At 40.5% G+C, this 13,811-nt stretch overlaps 1 protein-coding gene across 3 annotated transcripts in view; it reads right to left on the bottom strand.

Moving 5' to 3' along the window:
* The window catches only part of LOC122553780 (acyl-coenzyme A thioesterase 1-like), a 42,120-nt gene that overhangs the window by 24,580 nt on the left and 3,729 nt on the right, over nt 1–13,811 (bottom strand). For 2 of the 3 annotated variants that reach the window (XM_043698093.1, XM_043698094.1), the window contains exon 2: nt 8,481–8,683. In XM_043698093.1, the coding sequence (XP_043554028.1) occupies nt 8,481–8,683 (203 nt within the window). Of the gene's footprint in view, nt 1–5,200; nt 6,544–8,480; nt 8,684–13,811 lie in introns of those variants that run through there. The other variant, XM_043698092.1, reaches the window with a different exon arrangement.

The following is a 13,811-nucleotide window of genomic DNA, read 5'->3' as shown; positions in this document are numbered from 1 at the left end:
CTCACCACCAGATGCCTGGAGGAAGAACGCCTCATCTTCCGCTCGGAACACTTCAACCCCAGGGCATCAATGTGGACTTCAACAGTTTCCTCATTTCCCCTTCCCTAGTTTCAAACTTCCAGCTCAGCACTGTCCCCATGACTTGTCCTACCTGCCTATCTTCTTTTCCACCTATCCACTCCGCCCTCGACCTATCACCTTCATCCCCTCCCCCACTCACCTATTGTACTCTATGCTACTTTCTCCGCACCCCCACCCTCCTCTAGCTTATCTCTCCATGCTTCAGGCTCTCTGCCTTTATTCCTGATGAAGGGCTTTTTCCCGAAACGTGGATTTTACTTCTCATCAGATGCTGCCTGAACTGCTGTGCTCTTCCAGCACCACTAATCCAGCAACTACTATCTAGTCTGTATTGTTGGAATAGTTCCCTTCCCACTGGTTCTTTTACCAATAAAGGTCATAATTTAAAATTTTGTGTCTATACGTGTTGTCTTGTGTCTTATTCTGTTTGTGACCTTTAATTTCCATGTTGGGTGGGAGATTCTCCCGAAAGCTTGATGTTTGGTGTTATGACAGGGAGATCAAAACCCTGTGTTAATTAAAACTAAAATCCTTGGAAAAGCTCGCCTCCCCTCATAATCTGCTCAAAATGTGAGTGAAAGGAAACCCCTGATTTCCATTGTTTAAAAAAAGCAACTTATTTTCCTAACTCTAACAGTGAACACTAAACAAACAATACTAAGAAGTCTGAGCTCCCTTTTCTTAATTAATCATTATCTGACTCCCGACTCTATTAAAATGCTGCTGGAATAATACAACTATTAAGCATGACATTAACTTGATCTCTCAAAGTCCCTACGGTCTCTTATGCTGTCTTCCGTCTGGTCTTCCAAATCAGTTACTTCCATCTGTCCTTCCGATTCTGCTTTTTTCTCCCTGGGTCATTTCTTACTTCTTACAGCTTTTATTGGAAAAGATACCTTTTGATAGATTGTGCCTTCTGAGATTTTTTTTGACAGCGAGATGTTTATTTCTTTGGTTGACAGTTGCTCTGACCAAGCTTCGAAATGCTCTCATTTTTTAGATCCCCAACATCGTACCCTCTCATTCATCCGATGTTGTCAATACAATGAATTCAATCTCAACTGGGTTTTGGTATCCTGGGTATAATTTAAATTAACTGGTTAAATTTGAATTAGAGTCTTAGAGATATACAGCACGGAAACAGACCCTTTGGTACAACTCGTCCATGCCGACCAGATATTCCAACCTAATCTAGTCCCATTTGCTAGCACTTGGCCCATATCCCTCTAAACACTTCCTATTCATATGCCCATCCAGATGCCTTTTGAATGTTGCAATTGTACCAACATCCACCACTTACTCTGGCAGCTCATTCCATACATGCACCACCCTGTGTGTGAAAAGGTTGCCCCTTAGGTCCCTTTTATATCTTTCCCCTCTCACCCTAAATCTATGCCCTCAATTCTGGACCACCCCAGGAAAAAGACTTTGTCTATTTATCCTATCTGTGCACCTCATGATTTTATAAACCACTTAGAAGATCTCCCCTCAGCCTTCGACACTCAGGGAAAACAGCCCCAGATTATTCAGCTTCTCCCTGTAGATCAAATCCTCCAACCCGAGCAACATCCTTGTAAATCTTTTCTGAACCTATTGTCAAACCAGCAACCAAGACTCAGGTAACCATCTAACAGCCAAGTGTTACATGTGTCCATTTTGGAACAGCCTATCTCTTAGCTGTTCTGTGTACTGGCAGCAGTTCCTGTACCTTAAATTCAGAAAAACACTTCTAGTCTTAAAGTGACCATACACTCTTTCGACTTTGTAATAATTAGCTAGCAAGTTCAAGACTTTGTTTATTTTGTTGCATTCACCATTTGTTGAGGCAGAGCAGAGTCAATGATTTGGAACCAGTGATCCTTCTTCAGAATGAGCTGAGTTGCTGTTGTGGGAATCTGGAGTCCCTGCACTGGCCAAATGACTGATGGTACTGTTCTATGGCTCCAGTTTTATTTGACAACTGAGGCAGTTATTACTTTTCACTAAATTCAAATTCTCACACAAAAATATCTTCATAAATAGAAGTATGCCAAACACAAAACCTATCAAAAGTGAATGTCAATAATATTGTGCTGAACAATACCTTCATGGTAGTTTCTAGATAAAAGCAAACAAGGCAATAATTCCTATCCAAGCAAATAACAGTCCACCAATTTGTAGATGCCAAGCCTATCAGCTGTAGGTTACACAAGATCTTTTGGCTCACCAGGTGGGATGAAGAGGTTCCCTCAGGTCCTTCCTTCACTCGACTGGAACCCTCCTTCATGAACCAGCATTGATTATTGATCACAGTGACTAAAGACTGCTAAAGGAGATGCTCAAAGCTTAAGTGTCTATTGAAGAGCTTGATATGGACAGTAGGAGGAAACAATGTCCACGTTCCTCAAGATTTTAAACAGTATTAACTTCTTCAATCTACCTTCATAATAAATGATCCTCATTCCTGAAACCATTCTTACATATCTCTTCTATATATTCTCCAATTCCTTCTCATCCTTCCTAAAGCCTGAGGCCAAGTCAGTGTCTTACATACATTCAAAATGAACCCCCTTTCTCACGTGCTCTATGTTTCCATTAATAAAGCCCAGGACATTATATGCTTTATTAATTGCTCTCTCAACCCTTCCAGCCCCCTTTGCTCTTGTATCCGTTACAGTTGTACCCTTTATACTGTCTCATCATTTTCTTCCCACCAAAATGAATCACCTCACATTCCTCAGTGTCAGACTTCCATCCGTCATGTATCCATTCCGGTAATTTACCTGGATACTTTTGAGGTTCCATACTATTCTTGGGGTTTGCAATGCTTTCAAGCATTGGGTCATCCACAATTTTGAATTTGTGCTATGTACATAAAACTCCAGATCATTTGTGTATATCAGGAAAACCAAGGGACATTTAGAAGGTACGTGAATAGTAAGGACTTAGAGGGAAATGGGACTAGTTCAATTTAGGATACCTGGTTCTACTTTGGAAATAGAACCAGTCTGACTCAAGTTTGGGATACAAACTCTAACCTCACACCTTTAATACATTATCTGAGCTGAGATGTCACTGTTTTTTTATAAAGCTTTAAGTTATCTCAAGACTGTGATTTAAAAGTAGTTCCAGGACTTACATATGAATGAACCGAAACCTGCAACCCATTCTAAAAGATGAAAGACTTAACAGTAATTTAGATTAGTTCACTGTACCATTTTAATTGCATGACACTGTGACTTTTTGCTATAAATTCTGTGTCTTATGATCCCGTCCCACTAGTTACCTGATGAAGGAGCAGCGCTCTGACAGCCGGTACTTCCAAACAAAACCTGTTGGACTATAACCTGGTGTTGCGTGATTTTTAAATCTGTACACCTCAGTCCAACATCGGCACCTCCACGTCATTCCTTGATAAAGACAGATCCAAAGTAGTGACATAAGCAATTATGCTGCTGCCTTGTTTTTAAATCCCTTTTTTGGGTTCTGATCAAACCTATTCCTCTTTTAATTACCCTTTTCCTATTTATATACCTATAGAAGATTTGGAAGTTTCCTTTAATGTTGGGTGCTAGTCTCTATTCATACTCGCCTCTTCTCTTATTTGATTTCTCAGGTCCCCTCTTTACTTATATTCAGCTAGGAGAATATGAGGACTGTAGATGCTGGCAATCACATTAGAAGAGTGTGGTGCTGGCATTCCTGATGAAGAGCTTATCTTCGAAACGCGACTCTCCTGCTCCTCGGATGCTGCATGACCAGCTGTGCTTTTCCAACACCACACTCTTTTGACTCTTAACTTATATTCAGCTGGATTCTCAATTGTATTTCTACCTGATGTCTGTCATACCTCATAGAATTCTTACAGTGCGGAAGCAGGCCACTTGGCCCATCAAGCCCACACCAAACGGCCAAAGAGCATCTCACCCAGGCCCAACCCCCTACCCAGCCCTGCATTCCCCATGGCTAATCCACCCAACCTCTACAGCCTGAATACTATGGGCAATTTAGCATGGCCAATCCACTAACCTGCATATCTGTGGACTGTGGGAGGAAACTCACACAGATACAGGGAGAGCATGCAAACTCCAGTCGCCCGGGTAGAGTTGAACCCAAGTCTGTGAGGCAACAGTGCTCACCACTGAGCTATTATGCTGCCTCAAAATTATATCAGATATATCATAGCTGCCTGCCATTTTCAGCCCCACAACAAAACTGTCACCATTTACTAAAATTGCAATCCACATATAGAAGGATTATATTTAAAGATGCAGTGTAAGAAAACAAGGATCTATGTGTAGCTGAAAAACACTAACACAAATATCTAGGAACAAAACAGATAGTTTCAACAGTCTCAAATAATGAAATTTCAAACAAGTTCAGACAACTAGAAAGGTGACTGAACAGGATAATATTGAAGTAAATAAGATATTACATGGTAAGTTAAAAGAAAAGAACATAACTGCAAGGCAAGCTACCTTAAAAAGATAATAAGCACCAATTTACATTGCTGAAAAGATAATTGTGAATTGTGGGGAGAAATTTGTTCAGCCGAAGACAAATGAAATCTTAGATTGGACTTTTAAGCTGGGTGTGATTGGCTCAATCAATGTTCAACAGAAAGGTGGCTATTCTGAAAGATGTGACAGCATTTCCTTTCAGAGAGAATGAGAAACATGGGGTTGAGAGGGGGAGAGATGGTTTGAAGGGAGACTGGTGACGGGACTCAGGGATGTGGGTGGGGGGAAACAAGAATGGATTGGAGGAAGGAAACTTGCAAGAAAAGGTGCAAAAAGAAATTAACTTTAAATCGCACACATTGCGATGGGATAAAACATCAGACTTAAAATTTTTTAGAAAAGGTAGGAGATTGGGAAGGCATTGGGGGAAAATGGGGAGGAATGGAAAAATTGAGGTATGGGGTGAGGAGAGTTTAAATGTTCTGATGGCCAATTTAACAAAAGAAAGAAATTCTTGAGCTTCCTGTCCAAAATTTAGGACAGCTTCAGAAAACTTTTCATCAGTCTCCCACCCTCCCTCATACATCAATAACCTTACTGAAGAATACAGATTTTTTTGCAGAAATCATCAGCAGAAAGGATCCCAGATAGACGAGGCTCCACGTTCGCCGGTCCCTGCAGAAGCCAATCTGGATGTACAGAGGTGATTCAGCTAAACAGTCTCGAGCCATTGTCTGTGTAGAGATCTGAAGAGGTTTGATCGATTCTTTGGTTGTTGGGCACTTCTTACAAAGTCAGGTTGAATTATGGATTTTTACAATGGGAGAAAATAAAATACTCTTAAAACATAAGCTGCAAGACTGGGAACACGTACACAATTTTTTTAATAATGGCATTTATTGGTTGAAAGAAAGGGAGAGAAGAGAAAATTCATCTGATACCCTTCAAACAATATATATTGGTACAGTGAACATTTTGCATTGATTGCTGTTAAGCTGAAGATCTTCTTTTTCTGCATTCTTCAGTTTATGATTTTATATTTATTCATTTATGTTAAATTAATAAAAGTCCAAAGGCATTTGTCAACCCCAGATATTTAGTTTCAAAGACTCAAGGACCAACACTAAAATTCAGTTTATCCTAAGGCACTTGAAAAATGGCATTCATACAGAAAATTTTGGATTTAATGCAAAAATGATTTCACCCCTCAATAAAATTGCTAAAGTGTAACTAGCAGGTAAAAGTTAGTTTTGGAATTCAGTAGCAAATTACAGTTTTTGCATTGCAAAACAATAGATTACATATTTAAATTTTGAGTAAAATATAATTATAAAAAAAAGGAAATCATTTATGACCAATTAACTGGATTAAAGTAAATCTGGAAAATGCAATTTATTCACTAATACTGGAATGCGAACACTGAACAGCTTCACAACTTGTTCTGATGTTCGAGATGTTTTCGTAGAAATGCCTGCACCCTTGGCCACAGATCTATCTGTGCCAGTGCATGTGGTTTCACTTTCCCTCCCCATACCACAGGCTGTCCCACCAATCGATGAAAAGAAGCGTAGCAAAATGGAAAATATGAGGGCTCCAGGAGATGGCCAGCCTCAGGATAAGTAATAAGTTCATAATTCTCTTTGCCATTTTCTTTCAGTTTTTTAACAGCCTGCTGAGCATAGAGTGGAGTTCTCCAATTCTTGTCATCTTCTCCAACCACAAACAAAAAATGGCCCTCAGCCTTTTCTATTGGGATAATACAATCCTTGTTTTCTTCCTCCATTGGGTCATTTGTCACCTCAGAGATATCGATCAGCTTGGATTCTAGAAACTTGACCCTTTCTATAGTAACACCAAGACCTGGAAGAGTGATGTCTTTGTAGTGCAGATTTCCCAATGTGTTTGCATTGCATCCACCGATACTAACTGCTGCTATCACATGTGGCAAAAACGTGGTCATCGAGAGAACTAGATCTCCTCCTTTTGAAATTCCTATTGCTCCAATTCCAGGACCCTTAACCTGGTAATAAAATGATGTAACTGTACTGTTTATACAGTCATACAGAAAAACTAAGACTCCTTAGACAAACCTTATCAAACCTATCATTGAGGAGAAGCACAGCAGACTGTATTACCTGTACGGTCCCTTCCAAGCCATTCATCATCCTAACTAGGAAATAAATTGATGTTCCTTCTCTGTCGCTGGCATTGCAGATCTACATGGACTGCAGCAGTTCAAGAAGGTCACTCATCACCACCTTCTCAAGGACTACTAGTGACAGGCAATAGTTGCTGTGCACAGCCATTAGTGCCCATGAATGAATACAAGAAAAATTTAGCAACATCCATTTATTCTTTATCTTGGGTAAGATTAGGTTTTATGCATGAGGAGCTGCAAAGACTTCTCCTCTGTGTGTATTTTATATTGACATTACAGGGGTATTGCAATTGCATTCAGGAGAGCAAGCATAATTTTCAACTTCCAAATCAATAAAGATTGCAATACGCTTACCTCATCCCAATGTTTTCTTTACACTCGTGGCCTTATCATTTTGCTCGTGTGCCTTCCGCGTTTGCGATCACATCCAAATAAAATAATTTTCTTAAAATTCTTTGTAGGACATTAGCATTGCTGGCTGGCCAGCACCTATTGTCCGTCCCTACTTGCTGTTAAGAAGGCGGTGATAAGCTGCTTTTTTGAACTGCTGCAGTTCATGTGCTATACGGAGAAAGCACGATAAATCTTATAGGGAGGAAGTTCCAAGATTTTGCCCCACTGACGGTGAAGAAAGGTGAACTATTTCCAACTCAAAATGATTTGGACGAGCTGGTGTTGGATTGGGTGGACGAAGTTAAAAATCACATAACGTCGGGTTATATAGTTCAACACGTTTATTTGGAAGCACTAGTTTTTGAAGTGCCGTTCCTTCATCAGGTGGTTGCAAAGTACCCTACAATCACCTAAAGGAGCAGCGCTTCGAAAGCTAGTGCTTCCAAATAAACCTGTTGGATTATAATCTGGTGTTGTGTGCTTTTTAACCTTGTCCAACTCAAAATGATGAATGACTTGGGGAGGAACTTGATGGTAATCCCAAGTAACTGTTGCCCTTGTCCTTTAAGATGGAAGTGGTTGTAGGTTTGGAAGGTGCTGTCGAAGAATCTTTGGTGAATTTTTACATTCAAAATCTACAGTATTTAAGCATTATCAAATCTCTCTCAATCATGTATCTTTTTGTGAAAATAAATTCAATTTTGTAAACTGCATATTCTGCAGTGTTAAATTGTTTCTCCTCCTTTAGCTCTCTCTAATCCTTTAATATCATTTTAAAAAATATTTAAAATTTAACCAAGTATAGTAAACCATATTTGGATGACACTTATCTGTTAAGTACTTGTGCACAGAAAAGGCATGTCATTGTTTATAAAAAGGATGACTCCTTCTTCTTTTGTCCCTCATGCTGTTATCTAGTTTCACATTGAATGCAACAACGGTTGTCACCTCAACTAGTCCTTGTGGTAATGATTTCAACATTCAAACCAATTTGTCTTCAATCTTTCTGAATGGAAGTTATACTAACCTTAGTAAAGTTTTGGTGGACCTTCCCCCATGCTTCACATGTGTCTCTGTGTTTCATAATGCTCAAGGCCTCGACATGATGGTTTTTTGAGTCATTTGGTGGACATGCTTGCAATAGATTTTCACCAAATTAATTGCAGCCATATCAGTCACTATAACTTTCACTGCCTTCAGGGATTTCAAGGCAAGTTCTAGAATCTGGCTTGAGGTTTTTCACTTACACCTCTCCTTGGAAAGTTTGACTGAAGGGGCCATTGGAGTCAATGGGTGAAATGATAAATATAGCTGCATTGTGTCTGAAGAGGGTAGCCTTATAGACCTGCAGTCTTCTCCTCTACTTTCTCATAAATTATTTTATAAAACTATTTTCTAAATCTCACCTTTGGATGGCTTCTCAAGAGGTTCACAGCTTCTTCGAAATATTCCAAATCAAGATTCGTAAAATCCTGTGGGAGGTCATCAAAGCCAAAATACCCTAAAGCCAGTGTCAGAAATCCATGGTTTGCCAAGAGACTAGCTCGATGTTCAACCATCCCACCAACTGACCCGTACAGATCAATGACCCCTGGAAATGGACCATCACCTGTAAAATTCAAACAGGTGAGTAGACTGTGTACCAAAAGGTGCCATAAAAATAACTCTCTAAACAAGTTGAATATTTCACTAAAACTCATTGTTCAAAGACTTGGAACTTGTACTTACATAAACTATTAACTATGCCAAAGCACTTCAGAAGAAAGGGGTTATGAGTGTGTGTATGAAGTGAAAAATGGACAATGCAGATGATAGAAAATGTGATTAAAAGTTTGGTCAGAGGTAGGTTTTAAGGAGGATAGAACTGAAGAAGTTTAGGCAGAAACTTGAGGAGCTTATAGGGTAGGTGTTAAACGCATAATCCTCACTTGTAGGTGAAGGAATGCGTAGTCTGGGTTCGGTCAACAGTCCAGGTTAGGATTGAAGAATTCTCAATGGTTGTGCAGTCCGAGCATTTGAGGGATAAGTGGAGGAACAAGGCCACAGGGGTGATGGTGTTTGGGACCTGATGTAGGTTTGAATTCAGGCAACAGACTTCCTTATGAATTCAAGATTATGGCAGTTGCAAGATATGATTGCTGTGCATGAGCTGCTTTGGAAGTTATATCTTGCAGAATTTAAAGCATTGGTGATATGTATTTCAGCAATAGATAAGCTAAGGCAGGAGCAAAACTGATGACAATGTTAAATGTGAAAGATGGAGGAGATGCAAGATCAAAAGTTAATTTATGGCTGAATTGGACAGTGAAGTTGATCATGTTGATCAAATCTGAGACAATGGGTGAGGGTGGAAAGGACTTTGCAGTAGTGGCTGAATGCAATGGTTTTAGTCTTACAATCTTTAATTGGAAAATTTTCTGTCTTAATCAGACCTGGTGTTTTTAATGCAGAGGTATGTACAGAATCAGAGAGGTGAAGGTAGTGTCACCCCCAGGTGGTGTCAGCATACATGTAGATTTGAACACCATGGTGCAGAATCTGCAGCAGAATTGACAATGAAACCATTTGTCTTCATTACTCCAATGACACATACTGAAATGCCCAGAACATGCACAGAAGAACAAATCTTGATGTCAGTAATTCAACACTATCCAACCTCCTGGTCTTCAAGTATGTCCAAGTTCTAGTTTACTTCATTACCCTCTATGGGCTTCCTCATAATTGGAAAGTCTGATAAAGGAGTCTGCAGAATTGGGATTTCATATTGACACTTCTGGTGATGAAAGAAACTTCTGCAGCTGCACCACATCTGGCCTTTCTCTGGGCACCTTAAATGTTGTTTGGCATAGACAGTTCTCAAATCATGCTGAAACAAATTTCAATGCTTGCCGGGCTGCAGTACTTCCTCAACCATGGGTGTGGTGTGCAGTGCAGAATCTAGTCAGAATTTTTATTTTGGGTGATATAAATCCTTTGAAATTGTAGCCATAATATAACTTGCACTAAGATAGTTCCCATTTGAAGATCTTCTTGACAATTGTGTAATCATCCTTACAAGAAACATAGGAGAAAGTGAGGACTGCTGGAGATCAGAGCTGAAAATGTGTTGCTGGAAAAGCGCAGCAGGTCAGGCAGCATCCAGGGAACAGGAGAATCAACGTTTCGGGCATGAGCCCTTCTTCAGGAAACATAGCCCATCTATCTAAGAGGATTTTTCTGGAGGATAGTGTTCATGCTGTTGAGCCCAGAATGATGAAAGGTCCTATTGCTTACATCAGTGAATTTATGTCTCATTACCTTGATATTTAATTTTCAGGATGAGTCAGGTGTCTTTGATGGAAGGGGTCCACAGCTTTCATCCAGCATCTATAGCAGACCCAGGATTCCCTGCTACGTAGCAGGGTGGTAAGGACAACAGGCTGGTAGAATCTGACTTTAGTGTTCAACTTAAGGTAATGCTGTTTATGGACAAAATGATCAGAAAGTTGGCTGTTGGTAGAATTTGTTGTGATAGCCCCAGGGAATACACTACCAAATTTAAGAATCTTTCTGCAGCCTCAAGTTGCTCCAGCAGATGTGCTGTTAAGGAAAATTGTCTATAGAAATCAAATGAACAAGACTTTCATCTTTAGGCTTTGTTAAATGAGGTACAAATGAGTGTTTCAATCGTCTACTCAGTTCGTCATTAACTTTTGAACACTCTCACTGCCCTGAAGAGGCTATTAATTTTGTGGAAGATCAAACTTTCCATACTGATAAAACAAAATTACCCAACTTAAACAGAGTTTGACTGAGTGACAGGAAAGGAACAGCAACATCTGGGGGACTTGGTAGGAAACTTGCAGACGATGCTGTCAGTAATTGAGGTCAAAGATCTCGAAAATGCTGTCACAGGAGCCTGTGAGAGTTACTGTAATATGGAACACATTGCTGCCATTATGGATGAGTGGTGTTGAAGCTAAATCCATTCAGACAAGTGGGCAGGACTTACACTCGTTGCTTGTGCCTCAGAGATGAAGGATTGGCTTTGGAGAGTTAAGAAATGAGCTACTAATACAGGATTCCCAGGTTCTGATTCACATTAATTGACTTATAGGTATTTAAAACACAGAAAGAAGTTAATCAGTCCATTATGCCCATGCCAGTCAACAAAGATCTGACTACACAAATGCCATTTTCAGCTTTGGCTCATTGCTCTGGCAACCACAAATGAATACCTAAATACTGTTTCAAGGTTGAGTGAGTTTCTGACTCATGCAATGGGTTCCAGACTCCCACCGTTATTTGGATGAAAAGAAATCTTAACTCTCCTCTTTGCCTTCTACCTCTTACTATAAGTTTATGCCTTCTGTTTATTGACCCTTCTCGTATAGAAGGTGTGCTTTCCTTTCCAACCTAGATATGTCTGTAATAATCTTGAACATGTCACCTCTCAACCTTTAGTGCTCCAGGGAAAATAACCCCAGCCTATCCAAACTTTCCTCATAGCTCAGACTCTTCAGCTGAAGCAGCATCCTGGTAAGTTTCCTCTGCGCCCTCTCTGGTTCAGTCACTTCCTTCCTGTACGTGACTGGAACTGCACACAGTACTCAAGTTGTGACTAACCAGTGTTTTTACAGATCTAAAATAACCTCCCTACTTTTGATTTCTCTGCCTTAGCACTTATATCCCACATGCCTTAACCACTTACTTACCTTGCCAACTTACAGAGTCATAAAGTTGTATAGCATGGAAACAGACCCTTCAGTTAAACTCGTCCATGCCAACCAGGTATCCTAAACTGAGCTAGTCCTATTTGGCAGCATTTGGCCTACATCCCTTTAAACCCTTCCTATTCATGTACCCATCCAGTTGCCTTTTAAATGCATAATTGTAACTGTCTCCACCACTTCCTCTGTTCCACACACATATATTCCATACATGTACCATCCCTTGCATGAAAATGTTGTCCCTTAGCTCCCTTTTAAATCTTTTCCTTCTCACCTTAAACCTATGCTCTCTGGCTTTAGACTCCTCTACTGCAGACAAAAAAAGATGCTGGCTATTCACTCTATCGATGCCCCTCATGATTTTATATGCCTGTATGAATCACACTCAGCCTCTAATGCTCCATGGAAAAAGGCCCCAGACTACGAAGACTCTTCTGATAAGACTCTCCAATCCTCCCAACATTCTTGTAAATCTTTTCTGAACCCGTTCCAAGTTTAACAACATCATTCTAATAGCAGTATTCTAAAAGTGGTCTCACCAATGTCCTGTACAGCCGTAACATGACAACACGACTTCTATACTCAATGCACTGACTAATGGAGGCAAGCATACCAAACGCCTTCTTCACCACTCTGTCTACCTGCGACTCTACTTTCAAGGAACTATGCACCTGCACCCCTAGATCTCTTCATTCAGCAACATACCCCAGAGCCCTACAATTAACTGTACAAGTCCTGTCACGATTTGCATTACCAAATGCAAAACCTCACATTTTTCTATATTAAACTCCATCTGTCACTACTCAGCACATTGGCCCACATCAAGCCCTGTTGTACTTGGAGATAACCTTCTTCACTGTCCACTACGTCACCAATTTTAGTATCATCTGCAAACCTACTAACAATGCCTCCTACATTCACATCTAAATCATTTATATAAATTACAAAAAAACAGTGGTCACAGTACGGAACCTTGCATCACACCACTGGTCACAGGCCTCCAGTCTAAAAAAAACAACTCCCCACCACCAGCCCTCTGTTTTTAGCCTCTAAGCCAATTTTGTATCCTATTACTTAGCTCCTCCAGATTCCATGTGATCTAACGTTGCTAACCAATTTCAGAGATCTGTGAATGTGCACACCAAGGTCCTTCTCATCTTCAGTATTTTCCAGGATCTGACCATCCATAATGTAATTCCTTGCCTTATTAGCTTTCTTAAAGTGCTTTGCTTCACACCTTTCTAGGTGAATTCCATTTGTCAAGGCTCTAACCACCTGACAGTCTGTTGATATTTTCTGGCTATCGTTTTCGCTAATTACCACCCTTCCAATTTTTATGTCGGACCCTTACATTTAAGTATAAATCATTAATGTATACCATAAAGAACAAGGGCCCAAACACTGAGTCCTGTAGAAGCCAATGGAAACTTACTTCCAGTCACACAAACATCCCCCTCAGATCACCCTCTGCTTCTTGCCTCTCAATCAATTTTGGACCCACTGTGCCAGGTCTTTGCTATCTCCTCCCTTGATACCTTCAACAGCCTGTGATACATCTCATCCGGTCTGTATATTTATGCACTTTTATGGTTGCTAAACCAATGAGTACTTTCTCTATGTTAATTTAAGTCAGGTTTAAACAAACATAAAACGCTGGAAAAACCCAGCAAGTCTTGCAACATTGTGGAGAGAGAAACAAAGTTAACATTTCCAAGGAGAAAGTGAGGACTGCAGATGCTGGAGACCAGAGTTGAAAAGTGTGGTGCTGGAAAAGCGTAGCAGGCCAGGCAGCATCTGAGGAGCAGGAGAACTGACGTTTCGGGCATAAGCCCTTTTCAGAAATGAAGCTGGTGTGCCAACTGGGCTGAGATAAAAGGTGGGGGGGGGGGTAGAATTTGGCCTCCTTCTTCAAAGACCACAATTTCCCCTCCGACAAAGTCGACGATGCTCTCTACCGCATCTCCTCCACTTCCCGCACCTCCACCCTTGAATCCCGCCCCTGCAATCACCACCGGGACAGAACCCCAC

Source organism: Chiloscyllium plagiosum, chromosome 10, assembly GCF_004010195.1.
Source record: "Chiloscyllium plagiosum isolate BGI_BamShark_2017 chromosome 10, ASM401019v2, whole genome shotgun sequence".
Classification (NCBI taxonomy): domain Eukaryota; kingdom Metazoa; phylum Chordata; class Chondrichthyes; order Orectolobiformes; family Hemiscylliidae; genus Chiloscyllium; species Chiloscyllium plagiosum.
This window is presented reverse-complemented; position numbering and strand designations above follow the sequence as displayed.